The 17,248-nt window shown below is 49.2% G+C and overlaps 5 protein-coding genes across 5 annotated transcripts; 3 read left to right on the top strand and 2 right to left on the bottom strand.

Annotated features, from left to right (window-relative positions):
• Positions 1 to 2,466: 2,466 nt before the first annotated feature.
• On the top strand, positions 2,467 to 4,039 carry EDB91DRAFT_330879 (uncharacterized protein). The gene is made up of 8 exons (XM_041326881.1): positions 2,467 to 2,499; positions 2,552 to 2,667; positions 2,724 to 2,846; positions 2,900 to 2,941; positions 2,996 to 3,032; positions 3,083 to 3,279; positions 3,339 to 3,535; positions 3,587 to 4,039. The coding sequence occupies exons 2-8, from the start codon at positions 2,634 to 2,636 to the stop codon at positions 3,902 to 3,904; spliced, it is 948 nt and encodes a 315-aa protein (XP_041177601.1). The 5' UTR covers positions 2,467 to 2,499; positions 2,552 to 2,633; the 3' UTR covers positions 3,905 to 4,039.
• Positions 4,040 to 6,270: 2,231 nt separating this feature from the next.
• On the top strand, positions 6,271 to 9,258 carry EDB91DRAFT_1346809 (Alpha/Beta hydrolase protein). The gene is made up of 17 exons (XM_041325896.1): positions 6,271 to 6,595; positions 6,670 to 6,949; positions 7,007 to 7,110; positions 7,162 to 7,220; positions 7,285 to 7,339; positions 7,391 to 7,621; positions 7,674 to 7,695; positions 7,746 to 7,817; positions 7,868 to 7,949; positions 8,005 to 8,215; positions 8,267 to 8,298; positions 8,353 to 8,583; positions 8,644 to 8,664; positions 8,722 to 8,729; positions 8,779 to 8,908; positions 8,969 to 8,990; positions 9,047 to 9,258. The coding sequence occupies exons 2-17, from the start codon at positions 6,748 to 6,750 to the stop codon at positions 9,095 to 9,097; spliced, it is 1,533 nt and encodes a 510-aa protein (XP_041177600.1). The 5' UTR covers positions 6,271 to 6,595; positions 6,670 to 6,747; the 3' UTR covers positions 9,098 to 9,258.
• Positions 9,259 to 9,264: 6 nt separating this feature from the next.
• Positions 9,265 to 10,073, top strand: EDB91DRAFT_1130614 (6-O-methylguanine DNA methyltransferase). Its single transcript, XM_041318613.1, is given in 6 exon segments — positions 9,265 to 9,390; positions 9,458 to 9,494; positions 9,521 to 9,522; positions 9,545 to 9,550; positions 9,567 to 9,683; positions 9,737 to 10,073. 6 exon segments carry the CDS (start codon positions 9,279 to 9,281, stop codon positions 9,979 to 9,981), a joined length of 519 nt encoding a protein of 172 aa, XP_041177599.1. The 5' UTR covers positions 9,265 to 9,278; the 3' UTR covers positions 9,982 to 10,073.
• Positions 10,074 to 10,800: 727 nt separating this feature from the next.
• Positions 10,801 to 11,796, bottom strand: EDB91DRAFT_1130613 (uncharacterized protein). The gene is made up of 2 exons (XM_041318612.1): positions 11,275 to 11,796; positions 10,801 to 11,211 (listed from the first exon to the last, which is right to left on the bottom strand). Exons 1-2 carry the CDS (start codon positions 11,752 to 11,754, stop codon positions 11,137 to 11,139), a joined length of 555 nt encoding a protein of 184 aa, XP_041177598.1. The 5' UTR covers positions 11,755 to 11,796; the 3' UTR covers positions 10,801 to 11,136.
• A 2,763-nt stretch (positions 11,797 to 14,559) lies between these two features.
• On the bottom strand, positions 14,560 to 15,958 carry EDB91DRAFT_1081748 (uncharacterized protein; the record flags this gene model as incomplete). The annotated part of the gene is made up of 8 exons (XM_041315410.1): positions 14,560 to 14,568; positions 14,622 to 14,735; positions 15,052 to 15,128; positions 15,154 to 15,155; positions 15,205 to 15,489; positions 15,606 to 15,753; positions 15,810 to 15,832; positions 15,876 to 15,958. The coding sequence occupies 8 exons, from the start codon at positions 15,956 to 15,958 to the stop codon at positions 14,560 to 14,562; spliced, it is 741 nt and encodes a 246-aa protein (XP_041177597.1).
• Between the last annotated feature and the right edge of the window lie 1,290 nt (positions 15,959 to 17,248).

Raw genomic sequence — 17,248 nt, 5'->3', positions numbered from 1 at the left:
CCGATGTGTCAAGTATGAACAAATTACCGAACCGATACCAAAGCATACCGGCTGCCTGGCCCAACACCAGACTTCAGATCTTCAGAATAAATGGAGGCTCTTTCCCCTCTTATCACCGACAATGGACCAACAGGACCCCATGTGTCGTGGACAGATGATTTCTCATTCTGGAAGCACTACCCTCACTAATATGGAAAGGGCCAAAGCAACCCCCTATTCCGGAAGTGATGAAGATGTTGACGTTGCGCCGAACAGGACGCGTCACGAGACTGATTTACAGCTGTTTGCATAAAGGATGGCACTGGCGTGAAATTTTCGTTCAATTAGGAAATGTTAGACTTAGTGAAATTTTGCTCGTGTACACTCACATCCCCTGTAATTCATTATCATCATGCCGTTTATAACTATTCCTGCCTACAAAAAACACAAGAGCCTGCTAGAGCATGACAGTGACCTTGATTCCAATGGGTCCGATGAGGACAATATTCGAATGAAAGAACTTTCGGAGGAAGAGGAACCTGACTCTGATGACGACGGCGAAGATGACGAGCTTGAGCAGTCCCAGCCCATGAAGATCCTTACACCACCTCCGACCATGTCCAAAAAGCGAAAGCGTGGAACTAAAATCTGTGACTAATGATCCCTACTACATGGCTCGTCAATAAATCCCAACTCTGATGGATCATACTGAGCCCTGCGTGCAATGAACGCAGCACGGAGAGTCTCGTTGCGTTCCTTGGCAATGCGCTTGAGTTTCTTGTAGCTCACATCAGCACGTTCGAGCTCGCGGAAGATTGTCGTGAAATGGACAGATATGAATTGGTTTGTCGCGAGGAGGTGCATGAGCTCATTCAAAAAATAGTCAGGATTCTGCCTTACAAGGCGAAGCAGGCAATCGATATCTTCATGATCGAGAGCACGCAGACGACCACGCATTGCTGTGTTAGGCTGACGGTCCACGACATCGCCGGTTTCGTGCCAGAGCTTCAAAATCCGAAACCAAGTGCGTCTGGAAAATCCGCAGCAATCTAGGATATCACGAAGGCTTAGAAGGTTCTGTTCATGGAGTCGGATTGCTGCAAGTTTCACGTCACGACTGATCTTGCGAAATCCCATGTTGCGAAGCTGATAATATAAGGGTAGTATGAGCGTACACGAGCAAAATTTCACTAAGTCTAACATTTCCTAATTGAACGAAAATTTCACGCCAGTGCCATCCTTTATGCAAACAGCTGTAAGTAAGTGAAGTGGCCTACATATGCATGGACCTTGATTGATGTGTGTGCAACTCATAGATGCGTTCAAGAAAACCTGGCGTTCGGCAGTCTATTCATTTTTCAAGCTTGATGCTGTCACTGTCCAGTATCACGATGGCCGTCTAGTGCATTTCTTCCCCTGCGGAGCACGCAAGTACAAGTTATCTGTCGGAGGTGTCCGGGACGCCCTAATATTGAACTGCCATCGCATTTAACGATCTCTCGTGATATTCGGTCGTCATTTGAAAAGTGCCAAGGACGCATTGGTATGTAAGCTGTTGCAGGTATGTCGTCGCATGTCTGTGAAGGTCGCTGCGTCACAAGCTGCATAGCCTATCTACGTCATCGACCCGTGCAAATATTTCTGTGTCTTGGCTCGTGGCTCCGCTGTGATCTGGTAGTGCCTGAAAACCTCATTAGGATCGTAAAGTCTCTGAAGAAAAGGAAACGAGAGAATGCGGGTGTCGTGTGAGGGTATTAGACCTATGTAGCGTTATTTCTTGTATGTGTACCCGCGGGTAAATGCAACACCGCGGGTGAACTTCAATACCGTGGGGTTAGCACGGGTAACACCGTACCCGTACCCGTACGGTGTTGATCTTCCGACCCGCGGGTATACCTTTGCTATACCCTAGTGACTCAAGACCGTGCCACCTGTTCAACGACTGTCACCATTATCAGCAAAGTTTCGCCCTAACCGTATGGAGCGTCAAGTACGTACGATCAAAGAGTTAAACGCCTCAAACCACACGAGCGTCGGACGAAGCGGAACTGCGACTTCAATTGGATTCTGTGTTACAGATAACTCCAGGACGAAAACAGTATTTTACAAGAGTTCATCTTAATACGAAGGAACGACTATCGATGCCAGTGTCTGGCAATGACAAGCAACGATGCTTCCATGTTCCCACGACACTCGCAGACTTGCTTCAAGCTTAGCAGAGTTTAGCTTGACCCCTGCTTGGCCATTTGCATCTACTTATCTGAACTTTCCAAATGGGCTTAGTACATTCTACGTTCTAGGATCATCAAGGACCGTCCATCGCACCACTATTCAATCACTATCAGCAAAATGGTGCAGAAGGCCAGGGTAGCTTGCCGCGGAGTATCCCTGAACGTCGAGACTTTTATCGCTCACTCCCCGAAAGCGTACCGCGAAGGTACATGATGCCACTGGAATGTCCGTAATAGTATCAGCAGGGCTGGTCTATTGCATGATCAACCCTGCAAGTCATAGTCGCTGGTTAGACCTAAGACACTCCGTGAACATGTTTCTCATGGAGATATGTACAAAGGGCCGTCCTGCCTCACATATAAGGCCAGTCTTCACAATTTGCGTCTAAAGCTCATCATTTCCATATCTACGCGAGGTATCTGATGGTGGCATTATTCTACTCCTCTCAACTGAGCGGTGAGTTGAAAGTAGCCAGTATATCGTGGTTTTTATGTTTACCATTCTTTGGAAAGTGGTGGGGTCTATAGCGCATAGCATTGGCATCCTCTGCACCATCTTCAGGCTTGTTTATAGAAGCTGGATGCGTCACTTCTTCTGGGAAGATGCATGGGCGGCATTTGCACTGATCGCAGATGGTATGATTTCCCTTGTACGCTGCCTTGATCAGAAAACCGATCAGGTTCCCTAGTTGTCTGCCTGGCATGTATCTGGCTGGACTGGGAGATAAGTTGTGAGTGCTTGACTTCGCATTCTAAGACTGATCGCATGCTCATATCGGCCCAAGCCTGGACCCTCATAGTGGCTTTCACCTCCGCCCTGTGGTACGCACCGCAGTTCACTCAGCTACATTTCTATCTCAGTCCCCGTCCAGGGGCGCGCGCATGAGCATCATTTTCTCCATCATCCACGTCGCCAACCACTCAGGCTCCAAGGTTCATATACGGATCACCTATCTCATTGCAGCATCCTTCGCATGCATGTGGGCCGCGCTGGTCGCCCAGAAGATCAATCGGTGCCAATTCCACGGGTGCCAGATGACTCAGTCGGTGGCGCTCTCGCAGCTGATCAGTCAGTACCTCCTTATGCTTTCTGCGGCTGCGGTGGTTCTCAAATTTGGGATTTTGCAGCGGACATCACTGCAGATGTTTCCCTCGTTGCCACACCATTGTATTTCTGGAAAAACGTAGGACTTTCGCATAGCAGAAAAATCTTGGTCCTATCTGCGTTCGGCGCGTCTCTTTTAATTACCGCCGTCACAATTCCTCACTTTATAACTCTCTCCAAGAACTACACAACCACCTCGCTCATCTTGGAGCACGTCACGGTAAGCATGCTGCCGTCCTTACACTGCTCCGCAAAATCCGACGGAAATTAGGTCGCCCTCAGTCTCGTCATTTGCAACCTCCTGGTGATTGTGACGTCCTTGTACCACGTGTGCTCAAAGGAAACGTTCGATCTTGACCAGTCATTCACATCCAACGGAGTCTTCACGACCATAGTCGTGGCGCAGATGTACAGTAGCACGAACCCCGAGACGTCGGTCTCTGTACAAGTACAAGAGCGGACAACTTCGAGACAGATAACTACAGTGCAGACTGGAGCGACACAGCCGAAGGATGAAGACGCAAATATGCGTCATGCAGAAGAGGGGATTCGTACTGAGGGAGGAGAAACATCGAAAGATGGTGAGTAATGATCGACCGGGACGATGGCAGCCCGCGTTTCCATCTGAATGTGTATATATATTTGTACAAGCGTCAACATACATCATAGGACGTGGTAGAGTACACGCGTTGACGACAGATATATGGTGTCAGGCAAATGTCAGGCGATGGGACCTTGTTCTCGAGGACAACCAGAGAACATAAATAAAGCGAAACAAATGACGTACGTCGCTCCCTTTATTCCCATATTGCACCTGCCACCCATTCCCTGGATAACCGGAACAGTTTTGAGGTATGTATTAAACCTCTTTTTGCTACTGATATCAAAGGCACTCAAAGCGAGGAGGTTTACCTCGTTCCAAACTACACCAGTGATCAAAAAATAGCTGCAACGAAATTCGTCTCCCTTGAGGCATATGAGGACTTGACCGCCGATTACTTACTCAAAGAAAGATGGGGGGAGACATTTCTACCGCTATATCGATACCTGGTTAGTTCGGTGACGGACCGTGCATTATTTCTGTATACCTCAGGGACACAAAGTCTGGGGACGGATGCACAGATGACCTCAACAGAGAACGGCGCCCGAGGTGCTCCCCTATATCTTTGCTGGGAGTACGGGACACCGGGAAGGACACAAGGTGAATATTGTTGTAACATTTCTTTCCCAGCACAACACTTGACGCAAGTCACGATATTGTGTCTATTTTACTGGCTCGAGCACTCATGATTCGATCACGCCCTTGTTGTTGAACCTTCTGCTTGGACGCTCACCAAAAAGAAATCAGGTACGTCATGCTATTCTTCCGTTCGTAATAAGTGCCTGCACGCCCAGTTCCATGGTATCCTTGAGCCATATAACATATTCTTCTCTCGACATCCTCGTGTCATGTCGCGATCAAACATCGACTCATACTCGATAGAGGGGCTGGAAGAAAAGTCAGAAACTGTCGATGTCAAACGACCGTTTGCTCGCACGCGCCCCTCAAACATATTGCGACTTGCAAATTAGAGGGGATGATGAAAGTTATCGAATGATCCAGACGTGTAGCAGAATCCGCTGGAACCATAGCACAAAAGAATTGTTTTGCTAGTCTTGCCTACCCTCGGTCCGCAACCATTCTCGCCCACCATCGGTCTGCAACCATTCTCGCGCAGGCCTGCTCCAAAACCAGCCTCTGGTCCGAAACCAGCCTGGCGTCTGCAACCAGCCTCGTCCGACCTTGGTCTACATTAACTCCTATGCTCTGTCGGGTCCACTGCTTGTTGACTGGTGGTACTATACTAGCATATCGATGAAAGAAGCTCTCATTTCTGAGACCACTGCGTCAATATGAAAGAATCGGATTACGCAAGGAAGGTCCCAACTCTGACACAAAGCTCGCTGTTATATATGCATCATGACCTAAGTACGTTTTAAGCCACTTCAATCAACCACTGGCAAAAGCAGGCTCACCGTTTTGTCTCGTAATCCGTCATGGCAGTCGTGGAACGACACGGAACTCGTACTATTCAGAACAAATCCAGAAAACAAGATTCATAGTTCGGAAACCAGACGTTGTTTGCGTGTCTACATCCGATGATCTATAATCCCGTTCAAATCCTCCCTTTGAGTTTCGAACTTCGAGTAGAGGCACTGACCTACCAGGATGTCCACTCCTACAACTGGGGAAGCCGTCGCGCTTTTACATGCCCATGCCGGTTGTGACTGAACGTATATGCGGGACCTTCAAGCTTTCGCAGGCATCGTCCTGAACACTTGAATAGTCAGCGAGGCTCGCAACAAAGTTGTAGTTATCTCGCCTCCTCAACGACGTTAGCCAGGCAGGGGCAGCCTCCATTCAGATGCAAGCAATCATATGCAGACGGCCGAGGATAACTGACCTCATTCAAAGCACATCGTTGGGCACTCAAGGGAAGAGGATCAGTGTGGCCGTAAAGTCACCAAACCACTGGCAGAAAACTCACAACACGATATATCGTTCCTGACCAGAGCGCCCATACCTTCACAGCTGTATCCTCCCAATATGTATCGGGGAAAGAGCCTCAGGAAGCCGAGGTATTCTTGACTGCTAGTCTGTAACTGAAATGCTTCTCGACCTAGTCAAAGAGCTCTGACGAACCCTTGCTTGCGGGGGTGGCCGGCCGCGGCCCCTTTGTTTGGTGCGTCGGTTCAATACGCAATCCAAAGCCGTCAACATTAACACAAGGTAGTCAAATGGTATTAGAAAACTTCTACGACAGGCTTCCTGTGTACTTACTTTGGAAACGGGAGCAAACCTGGGTATTGTTGTTTGACAGCTCCAAGAACTATTTAGCTACAGGTGGGACTTGAGCAGTGGTACATAGCATGAGTCGGACTTGTCCACACGCTTTAGACTCAGAGATATTCATGGCCAGGTGGTCCGATAGTGGAGAACACATGATAATGCCACTCTTGGACCATTCAGCGCTTTCCTCGGACTCCGGGGTCATTCTGCCAGTCTGCAACTCTTAAACTTGAAAGTTCGTAGGTCTCGCGAGGTTACCAAACCATGATCAGCAGCGCATTAGCTGGGTTGCTCATCGGCCCAACTCGAACAAGTTGGTTTAACCTTAGACTAACACAAGTATCGTGAGTAAAGGAAGCAGGTAGGAGGATCACGGTTAGCGGCCCAAGTTGCCTATCTGATGCCATATCACGAATCACACTCATACACAATAATAAACCATACATTCCGGTACGTTTCCTGCCATGTTACCCCTCGTATGCATATGGTCCAACTGATCGTTAACCACCGCCTGCCGGCATTAGAAGAATAATAAACTCCCGGGATAATTATGCACGACGCCAGAAGATTCGCTATTTTCCCTTCACAAATTGGCTTACTCGATGGTGATGCGTCTTCTCGCCATCTTTGCGGCTCTGCTCGCAGTGGTTGCCGCCAGCGCTCGCAAGATGACCACGCAGGAGGTTAGTGAACGCCAGCTCGAGGCAGCAAAGCGTTGGCAGACCAGCGGTCCTGCGGCTAGAGCTCCGAACGTGAAGCTCAGCAATGTTCAAAACATCACGTTCACGAACCCGAAGGCCTCAGGTGAATAATGTGCTGCAAGCAATCATCTAGTACTATGTCTGATCTATGTTCGTACAGAATTTTACGTCAATGGCAGCTCTCTCCCTCTTGTCGACTTCGATGTCGGTCCTAGCTGGGCAGGTCTTTTACCCATCAGCAACAGTCCTAACGAGACGCGTCAGGTGTGTCCATGCATGAATTGTGCATGTCCTTTCTGAAACCAAGGACCACAGCTCTTTTTCTGGTTTTTCCCTCCCGGTCCTGAAGGGAGTCTCGATGATTTGATTTTTTGGTCCGTCATCGGGATTCAGAACCGGTGTAATATTCGCTGCTGACTTGAAATGTTCTACTTGAAGGACGAATGGTGGCCCTGGCTGTTCCTCCCTCGAAGGTTTGTTGCAAGAGAACGGAGTAAGCCTCCTTCGTTTGATGGCACGACTCATTTGACTGAGAAATATAAAGCCTTTCAGTTGGTCCTTGGGTCAAGCCAAACCAACGGTGAACGAACAAAGCTGGACTAACCTCTCCTCCGTCCTTTGGGTGGAGCAACCTGTTGGCACAGGATTTTCTCAGGGCACCCCAAACATACAGAACGAGGATGATCTCGCTGCCCAACTCGTCGGCTTTATGCAGCAGTTCCTGGAGGTCTTTTCTGAACTAAAAGGCAAGAAACTGTATCTTACTGGTGAAAGTGTAAGTGCCTCTCTTAGAAAGAGTGTTCAAACATCGTGTTAACTGAATCCAGTATGCTGGAACATACGTGCCTTGTGAGTTGGCAATTACATTCTTTGAACATAAGTCTGAAAGACCAATGAAGATATTGCAAACTATATCTACGAGAACCCCACTCTGTTAGACCTCTCATTGCAAGGGATGTGGATCAGTGACCGTAAGTGACGTTTTGAATCACTCCGTGTCGTCTCAATTCACGGCAATCAGCTTCGCTGTCGTGGGACGTGGTGCAAGAGGAAATCCCTGCAGTGGACTTCGTGAACAAATATGATGGTCTCTTCTCTTTTAAGTTTGTTCATTTCACTCGAACCTAGTTCGCAAGTCACTCACTAGGTACGATCCAGTCAAACGTTCATGAACCACCTCGAGAAGAAGGCTGCGAGGTGCAATTACACTGGCTACGTAGATAAGTACGTGACATACCCTCCAACCGGTATTCTTCCGCTGCCAGGAGACTCTGTCGAGTTCGCTAAAGGCTGTGATGTCTGGGACGACATTTTTAATAATGCGCTGATCATCAACCCCGCTTTTAATATCTATCGTATCTGGGACACTGTGAGTCAAAGAGGACCCTCATCAGTAGTATATTAACCTTCTCCACAAAAGTATCCGATTTTATGGGACGTCCTTGGTTTCCCGTACGCCATTCAGTAATCGACTCACTGAGTGGAAGTCGGCTAATACAGATCTAGAGGTTCATTCCCACAGAAACAATCTCCGATCTACTTTAACCGAAAGGAAGTGAAGATGGCTATCCATGCACCTGTTGACACCAAATGGATGGAGTGCTCCAATATCAATGTTTTCCCCAATGGAGATGGCAGCTTGCCGCCCGCCTTCACTGTGTTACCGAATGTCATCGAAAAGAACCAGCGGACTGTCATTGTGCATGGTCTCGCGGACTTTATTCTCATTGCTGAAGGGTATGACTTCGTTCACAAGCCTTGCTCTCGTATATTCTGACACATGGTGCGATGAAATAGAACAAGAATCGTCATTCAAAAGTAAGTGTATTCTTAACTGTGACATGTATCCCTTTAATCAATAGGAATAATTTGCAGTATGACCTGTGAGTGACTCGAAGTGCTGAGGTGCGACAACCACTCATTCCATTGAAGGGAATGGATTACAAGGATTCCAGACGCCTATCGCCAATGACAGCTTCATCGTCGATGGCGTGGGTGCCTACGGGACAATGCACTCAGAGCGGGGACTCACTTATTACGAGGTAGCCTTGAGTGGCCACATGTGAGTCCTCCGCTACGCAATACCGTACACAGTGTTCCGTTTCTCATATGTGTTCTGCAGGATTCCGCAATTTGCGCCAGTAGTAAGTCGACAATTCTTTGATGCAAGTGCAGTCTAACGCAGAGACCGATAATTCAGGTCGCCTTCCAAATTATGCAGTACCTGATGGGCTTCAGAGACACGCCGTAGATAGACACTTGTTTCCAGTGATGTGAGGATCACCATCTAGCCGGCCCTAAACCGAAGTCACGTGTGGGACCATGGTTCCTTTACAACCCCTGTCACGAGAGCTCACGTTCATTCTACTTGTATCACCTTTGTGTTTCACGTATTGTAATAGTACTGTTTTAAAAAAATTCTCTACTGAAGAATGCCTGCCACCAGGACGCAACTGAGGTCAATGAAGGGAGCCATCAATGGACATAAGACAATAACTTTGACGGCTTCCATAGTCCAGGAGGAGATGCAGGACCTATCAGACTGTAAGCGCTGATGCAAATTTGATTCCATAGCCCATGTCATACGGCTCTCATGAAACTGTCTTCACAGGCAAGATGCATTATCCCTTGAGTGAAACCGAATGCAAAACGCGCGACGGCAAGACAAGCATCTTGCGTTGAGATTGTCCAAGATGATCCCTTAGTCCATGGTTCCTGCCAGCGCGTCACACCACATCGGTGGGCAGTATATGATTTCACTAGAACAATTCCTTGTGGTCGTGTTACGACGTACAAGGATATTTGCGTCGCTCTCGGACAAGGATTGCCACGATCAGGTGCGCGTCTAAATATAGTCCCTTTGTCTGCTCTTACCCACTTCATTTCCCAGTTGGTTCTACGCTTCGAAACAATCCGTTTGTTCCGTTTGTACCTTGCCACCGCACCATCGCATCGAATCTGTACATTGGTGGATTCTTCGGTGAGTGGGGCACGGGCGCCAATGCAAGAGGTGGACAGAAGAACACTGGTTTGCAGTGCAATAGAAAGATGGAGATGCTGGCACAGGAGGGCGTTGAGTTCTCTGCAAATGGGTATCTTGCGGATGAGTCTCTATTGTGGGCCGCCAGAGGCTGACCTCTGTGTCACACCACAGTCCGCTGTTAGTATCACCAACTACGTCATGACCCTAGCCTTAGTGGTTACAAGAATATCTATGCATTACTGTTCATATTACCTTTGTGGGGTGCGACTGCAGTCCGAACTGAGCTTTTTCTTGTTGAATGCGATGACCAGTGAAACTGTCTCAATGCATGCTAATCAAGGTGATTCACTCAACTCAGAACAGCGTGCAGTTACACATGCCACTAAATGGGAATTGAGGAGATGCAAGAAAGGCGGTTGGGCTGTTGTGGTGCCAAGTATAAGTATGAGAGCTTGGCCACCGAGCGCCCTCTTCACTTTACATCGTGGAACGTAGCACAAGTGGTAGAGGGCATGCGTTAATGGCAGCTACAAGCTCAGGATTCTTTGTACTGAGGTGCCAGGTGACGGAACCTTGATTGCCGATATTCTTCTTGCGGTAGTGACTGGTAGTGTCCGACACCGACACTGAAGATCATATCCTCACTAACAGTGGGACAACGATTCCGAAACATAAGTGCTCAGAGTCCCCTAACCTCCTTGCACTTTCTTATCCTTACCTGAATCAGATACCATGCAATTGATCCACTATGTTGAAGTCGCTTACGGCGACTCTACCAATTCCCTGGATGACCGGAACAACAGGGCGTCTGCAGCCGTTTGTCATGGCCGCCGGCGCAGACTCGGATACCCACCAGCTCGAACGCCAGGATGTCACTATTCTCTATGACGATGGTACAGGGTGGGGCCTTCCACCCGAAGATGGCACTAGCCCTGAGGCTCCCTGAGGGATGGCTAGAAACATTGAAAGGATGGTAAGCAATGTCCGATCGCGAGAGATTGCGAAACGGATTGGCATTGCGCTTCTTCATCTTACAACACGTACATCACTATTATTGTGTTACTTGCCCTTGTATGCACCCCGCGTTTTCGTATCTCTGCCCAGTAATATTTGAAGCCGCTTCCAGCATCTAAGCCGATTACTGCGGCCTTGTCCTCCGCCCTGTCTGAGTACATTCCCATGCTCGAAGTTAAGGTAACTGCTGGAGGCCTCGAAAAAGGCGAGAATCGAGAGTGGGGGATGACTGCCCTGTGCCGCTATGAATCATCATATATGCCAAGTGTGCTGTATATCCATGCTTGGCTTGTTCACTGGCAGGTACAAGAATGACGACTCTTTGTTACTGATGGTTGAGATGACACTGAAACGTCAAGCAGGTGTTCCTACATGCGCAGGTCAGGTGCTGAGTGGTGAGATTCAGAATCATTCAAATTGGAAATACACACCGTTGCAAGTTTCTGCCCTTCCGATAAAATGACGAGGCAGGACTGCAAACCATTCAAACACCACTGTCTTTCAAGCCAGGAGAGGAGAGCACGATTCCAGAAAGACTTGAATATACAATGGAGTGTATCGTCCCATGGCTTCAGAGCTCGCGAAAGATGGAAGGCCCAGTTTTGACATGCGTACTTGAGAGCGCCGGAAGCTGGTCGACTTCGTTCACGTGCTTTGTTTGCAAAAGCCACAAAGGCATGCATAGCATGGAGGATCCTCATGCTACGACCTTGTGAAGGAGGGTATTCTAAAATTTTCGGAGTGGGACCATTGGAATGATGATGGGGCATTAACGCCAGGATGGCGGGAACCATCAAGACATCTGGCAAGCTCTTGAACTGCTGAATTACTTGGAAGGCTGGCAGTAAAGGCGAATTTGAGATGACCGTGTACTCATTGATGGCTTCCAATGTGCTCGAAACTTCTTCCATTGTCACCCAGACCAACGCCGCAGGAGTCGACTGCCATGCTTGACCGTGGGGCATCTGCAGCCAGTGTCGGCCGCTTTGGCTCTCCAGCCAGCCTCGCCCGTTTGGGGTCTCCAGCCAGTGTCGCCCGCTCTGGGTCTCCAGCCATTCTCGCCCGCTCTGGGTCTCCATCCACGCTCGCCCGTTCTGGGTCTGCAACCACGCCCGCCCTCTCGGGGTCAGCAACCACTCCCGCCCACTCTGGCTCTGCAACCACTCTTTCCCGCTTTGTGTCTCCAGCCACTCTTCCCCGCCCTGTGTCTCCAGCCACTCTCGCCCGTGCATGGTCCGCAACCACTCTTGCCCGTCTGGAGTCTCCATCCAGGCTGGCACAGTCCGGGTCTGCACGCTTGGCCCGTTCCAGGTCTGTGGCCACTCTTGCTCGCCCGGGGTCTGCAGCCACTCCCCCCGCTTCTGGGACTCCAGCCGCCCCCGCCCCCGCCCCTGCTTGGCCTTGAGCCACGCCCGCTCGCCGGGGTCTTTGCGCCGATGTTGCAACAAATCGCGCGAAGGTGAGGCCCTCAGCAGGTGTGCCAAAACCCACGACTTGTCCTGGGTTGCAAGCCAGTCTTTCCCTCCTTGGGTCCGCGACCACGCACGCCCGTCCGGGGTCTCTAGCCAGAATCCCAAAGCTGGATGGCGATCTCCCCGAAGCCACAGTAGACCCGTAAGAACTTGCATTGCCTCCGGTGGCTGGACAATAAAGGATAAGAAGTATCTTAAGTTCTCTGGGTCGTGGAGTTTCGTAGTTCGACTTTGTTTCGTCAATTGGAAGACGGCATGCAACAGGGCTGCACTTTCTGGGATGTCATGCATCATCAAGCGGAACGAGGAAAGAGCAAGTAGGGAGTGGGGTGGTGTCAAACACTGTACTTGAGGGAGGCTGCAGTTTGAGGGATCGGAAACGTAGTCGCGAACGGACGAGTGATAGATATTCACGGGGAGATTACTGTCAGTAGGAATTTCCATGACAGACTGTAGCTGCACCAGTGTCATCTCAACATCCCTGCCCTGACCAGGGCCGAGAAGTTCCGAGATTTGTGAGATAGGTAGCGGGTCCGCAAGGGAGGCAACGATGGACAAATGCAGGTACGCCTGCTTGGGGTCCGCACATGTTGAAAGGATACAGTCATATAATGTGTACACCTCCGTTCCTGGAAGCAGTTCACTTGTTAGTTCGAGCATGAGTTGAAGCCGATCGCGAGGATCACTGTGTCCATCGTCGATAAACTTCATCATCGTAGACGCCACGACAAAACGTCTGCCCGCTCGGCTCGCCAGCCGCGCAAGTTCTTTTGTCGTTGGCCGCGGGAATCTGGAAAAGCGGTTGTGCAATTTGGTGAAGGAATGCTTTAAAAAGATATAGATGTCATTGGCGACATCTGCACTGTCTAACGAAATGATAGCAGCAGCCCCTCTCCCAGATATTTTCACTGGTATCTCGCACACCAGAGGGCGCACAGATTCTTCTTGAGTGGCTTCATCGATATGCGATTCCGAGCGACTCGTGAGTAGGATGTCGATGACGGGAAGATCAGGTTCACGGAGAGCTTGACCCAGGAGGGAGATGAGATCAGCAATCTCGGTTTCGGACATGCATTCATCAAGGGCATCCACTACAAACACCAAAGGCGGACAGTCGCGCAGTCTGAGTCGAAGTCTCCGGAGAGGTGAGAGAAAGAGCGCCTCCATCTGGTCGTGAAGAGACGCATCGGGGTCTAAGAGTGCAGGATCCTCGCGAATAACTCTGATCACTTCCTCCCGGATGCTAGGAAAATTCCTAGCAAGCTGGTAGGCAAGCGTCGCAAAGAAATATCCAGTCGTGCAACGTTTCGTGTGCCTGCGCGAGAAAAAGAAAGATCCCGCGAGCCGCTTTTCCTTGGTAGCTTTTGCTGTCACTGCCAGACCTCTCATCCTTTCGGCTACAGTGAACGCAACAGCAGACTTTCCGACGCCCGCCGTACCGTGCAGCCAAATGAGTCGACTCCCCTGTTCTCGGTTGTCTAACAATTCGTAGATGTGGTTGAGGAGGACTACCCTAGTCCCTTTCAAACATTTGGGATGGGGCTGGCGTTCACGGGAGTCATACGCAGCACCCATGACGGCAATCTGGGACAGCTTCTCCCAAATTCCTTCAGATGATCGATAATCACCGGGAACTGTCAACGATGTCAGAGAGCAAAGAGAGGGAATAAGGGATGGAAATACTGACATTGCTCCATCAATAGAGGCTAATGATAAATATTAAGAGGTAGAATGGGACAACTCGAGGAACTACTAGTTAGTTTAGTTGCACTTCAGGTCAGAAAAGTGGGAACAAGGTTTATCACGAGGGACGACATACAAATTGTTCCTTCTCCAACGTGGTAAAAGTGTAAGCTGAAGGTTGTCTCTCTTGGGGCTAGGTTAATGCGTGAAACGATGATTTGGCGTCAGGCTATCCAGTACGTGTGCAACCTTGAGGTGAGCGGCGAAACGAGCCGTGGAGTGAAGGAGATTGCAAAGTGTAAGAGCTGCTCAAGGTCGGATGGATGTTTCCAAGTTTCAGTGCTATGGAAGGCTCACTGAAGGGTAGTGAAATTGAAACACAGTCAAAGGGTGAGCAGGAGCTCGCCTGGTTATAGAAAGATACAGGAAGACACAGCCAGACAGAAGCGCTGGCGTCCCAGAATATTTACCAGAGAACGCACTGCCTGGGATATGCAGCATGTTCACTTTAATACATACTCCAGCAACATTCCAGCTATAGCCGCTGATCAAATTACGGAATTACAACGACTGCGCAGCATACCGTGTTTGACAAGGTCTGACATGTCCATGGTTTTACATACCGTGTTGACATGTCCGCCGCGCGCGCGTTTTGCCAGGATAACCGCTGAGCGCCGCTGATTCCCGATTTGGTGTTCTCCTTCGATTTGGCGACCCCACTTGGGGAGCGTCATGCACTGGTTCATGAAAAAAAAAAACTGATCTCAATTGGATCTCAATCAGACATTTCAAGCAAATCATATAGTATTCCATGTAGGAGATGTCAATAAGTCACACCAAGTACAACAAATGATGAGTAAATGCGAATATAAGCCTGTAACATGCTATTCCAGACGACTGTCCGCGAGGGACAGAACACTAAGACACAACCAGACAATACGAAACGTGGACGAGCATTTCGAGCGCAGCAGGGCTGTACAATATATGGTGTGCGATAAGTATATGGCGTGAGATGCAGATGAATCAAACATCATGACGAGCCAGCGATAGCACCATTGATGGTGTTCGAGAGAATGTTATAGCCGCTACCCATCTCCCACAGAGAGGGCGTTGTCGTAGATTACCATGACCTGTGTGTTTGGGTTGTAGACATACGACTAGAAAGAAGAAAAGAAAAGGTAACGGTCAGACCAGTCAACACCTCACAGACGAATCACACGCCGCGGCACCGTCTGACTGCAGCAGCCAGTCATTCCGGAGGCGACACTGCCGTCCTCATTCAAGAAACTACCAGCGATGAGGCCCCAGAAGTTGAAGTCGCCAGACGCAGGTTGGTTGATACCGCAAGCATTTGGACTGGCAGCACCCCAGCTATTACCAAAGACGAAGTTGTTGGTGTTAAAGCTGGGGTATGAGGCCAACGTGTCTCTCTGGATAGCTGCAGAAGAGCTGATGGAGTAGCTGTGTTCGTAGCTGGGCACACCATGAACCCTGCGGCAGTCCAGAATTTGACGGGGGAAGTGGCAGAGCCAGTTTACTCAGAAGCTGGAGCACAGGAGTCTTTTAAAGGAGAATAGGGGCCCAAATTCATCAACAAGTCTACTCACCAATGTAATCCAAGATCGCTGGTCAGGTTAGTCGAAGGGACCCCAGTGGTGTCGTTCGATGGACTGACGGGGGTAGCAGCAGAGAGAGATACATCCGGTAACTGCTGCTGGAGCGTAGACAGAAATTTGGCAGTATCCGGAGGTGACTCTGTATTGCAAGAATTTGTGCTACCCGAGTATTCCCAGCGGTCATGATAGCAGTACCATCAGCAGAGGCACTAATAGCTCTGTATACCAAAGTGAGAAGCGTAGTGCATGTTTTCTAGTTACCCGAAGTAAGCCATTCTGTCGAAACCAGTCCAGGAAATATTGGCGACCGTGCAATCGGTGTGCCAGTTGGCAAACCAAGCCATTGCGACAGAGCCATTACCAGGGTTCGCAAGTGTGGAAGTAGACCCCGGGGCAGTAGTAGTTGAAGTACATAGGTGCAGTGGAACTGACGATTTGAGAGAGCAAGTCGTGACAACGAAGGGAGTAACGTGGATGCATTGTATTACACTCGGGGAGCGAAACTGGGCAGTAAGTGCTATGGTATAGCAGGAAAACTATGTCGGGAAATATACGATAATTGGCGTTCGCCTTACATCGTAGGACGTGGTGGAGTACACGCGTTTACGACAGATATATGGTGTCAGGCAAATGTCAGGCGATGGGACCTCGTTCTCGAGGAAGGCTTCAACGACCAGAGGACATAAATAAAGCGAAACAAATGACGTACATCGCTCCTTTCATTCCCATATTGCACTTTCTTATTACCTGCCACCAATTCCCTGGATAACCGGAACATTAACTTTGAGGTATGTATTAAACCTCTTTTTGCTACTGATATCAACGGCAGTCAAAGCGAGGAGGTTTACCTCGTTCCAAACTACACCAGTGATCCAAAAATAGCTGCAACGAAATTCGTTTCCCTTGAGGCATATGAGGACTTGACCGCCGATTACTTATTCAAAGAAAGATGGGGGGAGACCTTTCTACCGCTATATCGATACCTGGTTAGTTCGGTGACGGACCGTGCATTATTTCTGTATACCTCAGGGACACAAAGTCTGGGGACGGATGCACAGATGACCTCAACAGAGAACGGCGCCCGAGGTGCTCCCCTATATCTTTGCTGGGAGTACGGGACACCGGGAAGGACACAAGGTACAACATTTCTTTCCCAGCACAGCACTTGACGTAAGTCACGATATTGTGTCTATTTTACTGGCTCGAGCACCCATGATTCGATCACGCCCTTGTTGTTGAACCTTCTGCTTGGACGCTCACCAAAAAGAAGTCAGGTACGTCATGCAGTTCTTCCGTTCGTAATAAGTGCCTGCACGCCCAGTTCCATGGTATCCTTGAGCCATATAACATATTCTTCTCTCGACATCCTCGTGTCATGTCGCGATCAAACATCGACTCATACTCGATAGAGGGGCTGGAAGGAAAGTCAGAAACTGTCGATGTCAAACGACCGTTTGTTCGCATGCGCCCTTCAAACATGCAAATTAGAGCCTGATGAAAGCAATGCCGTTATCGAATGATCCAGACATGTACCAGAATCCGCTGGAACCATAGCACAATAGGATTGTTTTGCGAGATTGCAGTAAATAACAGAGTAACGTGAAAAACACAAAACACAGCAATAATGAATCAGT

Source organism: Suillus paluster (genome assembly GCF_016628075.1).
Source record: "Suillus paluster strain FC165 chromosome Unknown EDB91scaffold_23, whole genome shotgun sequence".
Classification (NCBI taxonomy): domain Eukaryota; kingdom Fungi; phylum Basidiomycota; class Agaricomycetes; order Boletales; family Suillaceae; genus Suillus; species Suillus paluster.
Note: the sequence above shows the minus strand (reverse complement) of the source record. Positions and strands in the feature narration are given on the sequence as shown.

What these genes read in the sequence shown, in the direction of transcription:
- EDB91DRAFT_330879 (XM_041326881.1), top strand. Translation starts at nt 2,634, where the DNA reads ATGGTGGCATTATTCTACTCCTCTCAACTGAGCG. An exon ending in ATTTGCACTGATCGCAGATG is followed by an intron (nt 2,847 to 2,899) that starts GTATGATTTCCC and finishes CAGGTTCCCTAG; the next exon opens with TTGTCTGCCTGGCATGTATC. An exon ending in TCATCTTGGAGCACGTCACG is followed by an intron (nt 3,536 to 3,586) that starts GTAAGCATGCTG and finishes GACGGAAATTAG; the next exon opens with GTCGCCCTCAGTCTCGTCAT.
- EDB91DRAFT_1346809 (XM_041325896.1), top strand. Translation starts at nt 6,748, where the DNA reads ATGGTGATGCGTCTTCTCGCCATCTTTGCGGCTCTGCTCGCAGTGGTT. An exon ending in CACGAACCCGAAGGCCTCAG is followed by an intron (nt 6,950 to 7,006) that starts GTGAATAATGTG and finishes ATGTTCGTACAG; the next exon opens with AATTTTACGTCAATGGCAGC. An exon ending in TGGGACGTCCTTGGTTTCCC is followed by an intron (nt 8,299 to 8,352) that starts GTACGCCATTCA and finishes ATACAGATCTAG; the next exon opens with AGGTTCATTCCCACAGAAAC.
- EDB91DRAFT_1130614 (XM_041318613.1), top strand. Translation starts at nt 9,279, where the DNA reads ATGCCTGCCACCAGGACGCAACTGAGGTCAATGAAGGGAGCCATCAAT. An exon ending in GATGCAGGACCTATCAGACT is followed by an intron (nt 9,391 to 9,457) that starts GTAAGCGCTGAT and finishes CTGTCTTCACAG; the next exon opens with GCAAGATGCATTATCCCTTG. An exon ending in ACAAGGATTGCCACGATCAG is followed by an intron (nt 9,684 to 9,736) that starts GTGCGCGTCTAA and finishes TTCATTTCCCAG; the next exon opens with TTGGTTCTACGCTTCGAAAC.
- EDB91DRAFT_1130613 (XM_041318612.1), bottom strand. Translation starts at nt 11,754, where the DNA reads ATGGAAGAAGTTTCGAGCACATTGGAAGCCATCAATGAGTACACGGTC. An exon ending in AAGGGCAGAAACTTGCAACG is followed by an intron (nt 11,212 to 11,274) that starts GTGTGTATTTCC and finishes CTGCGCATGTAG; the next exon opens with GAACACCTGCTTGACGTTTC.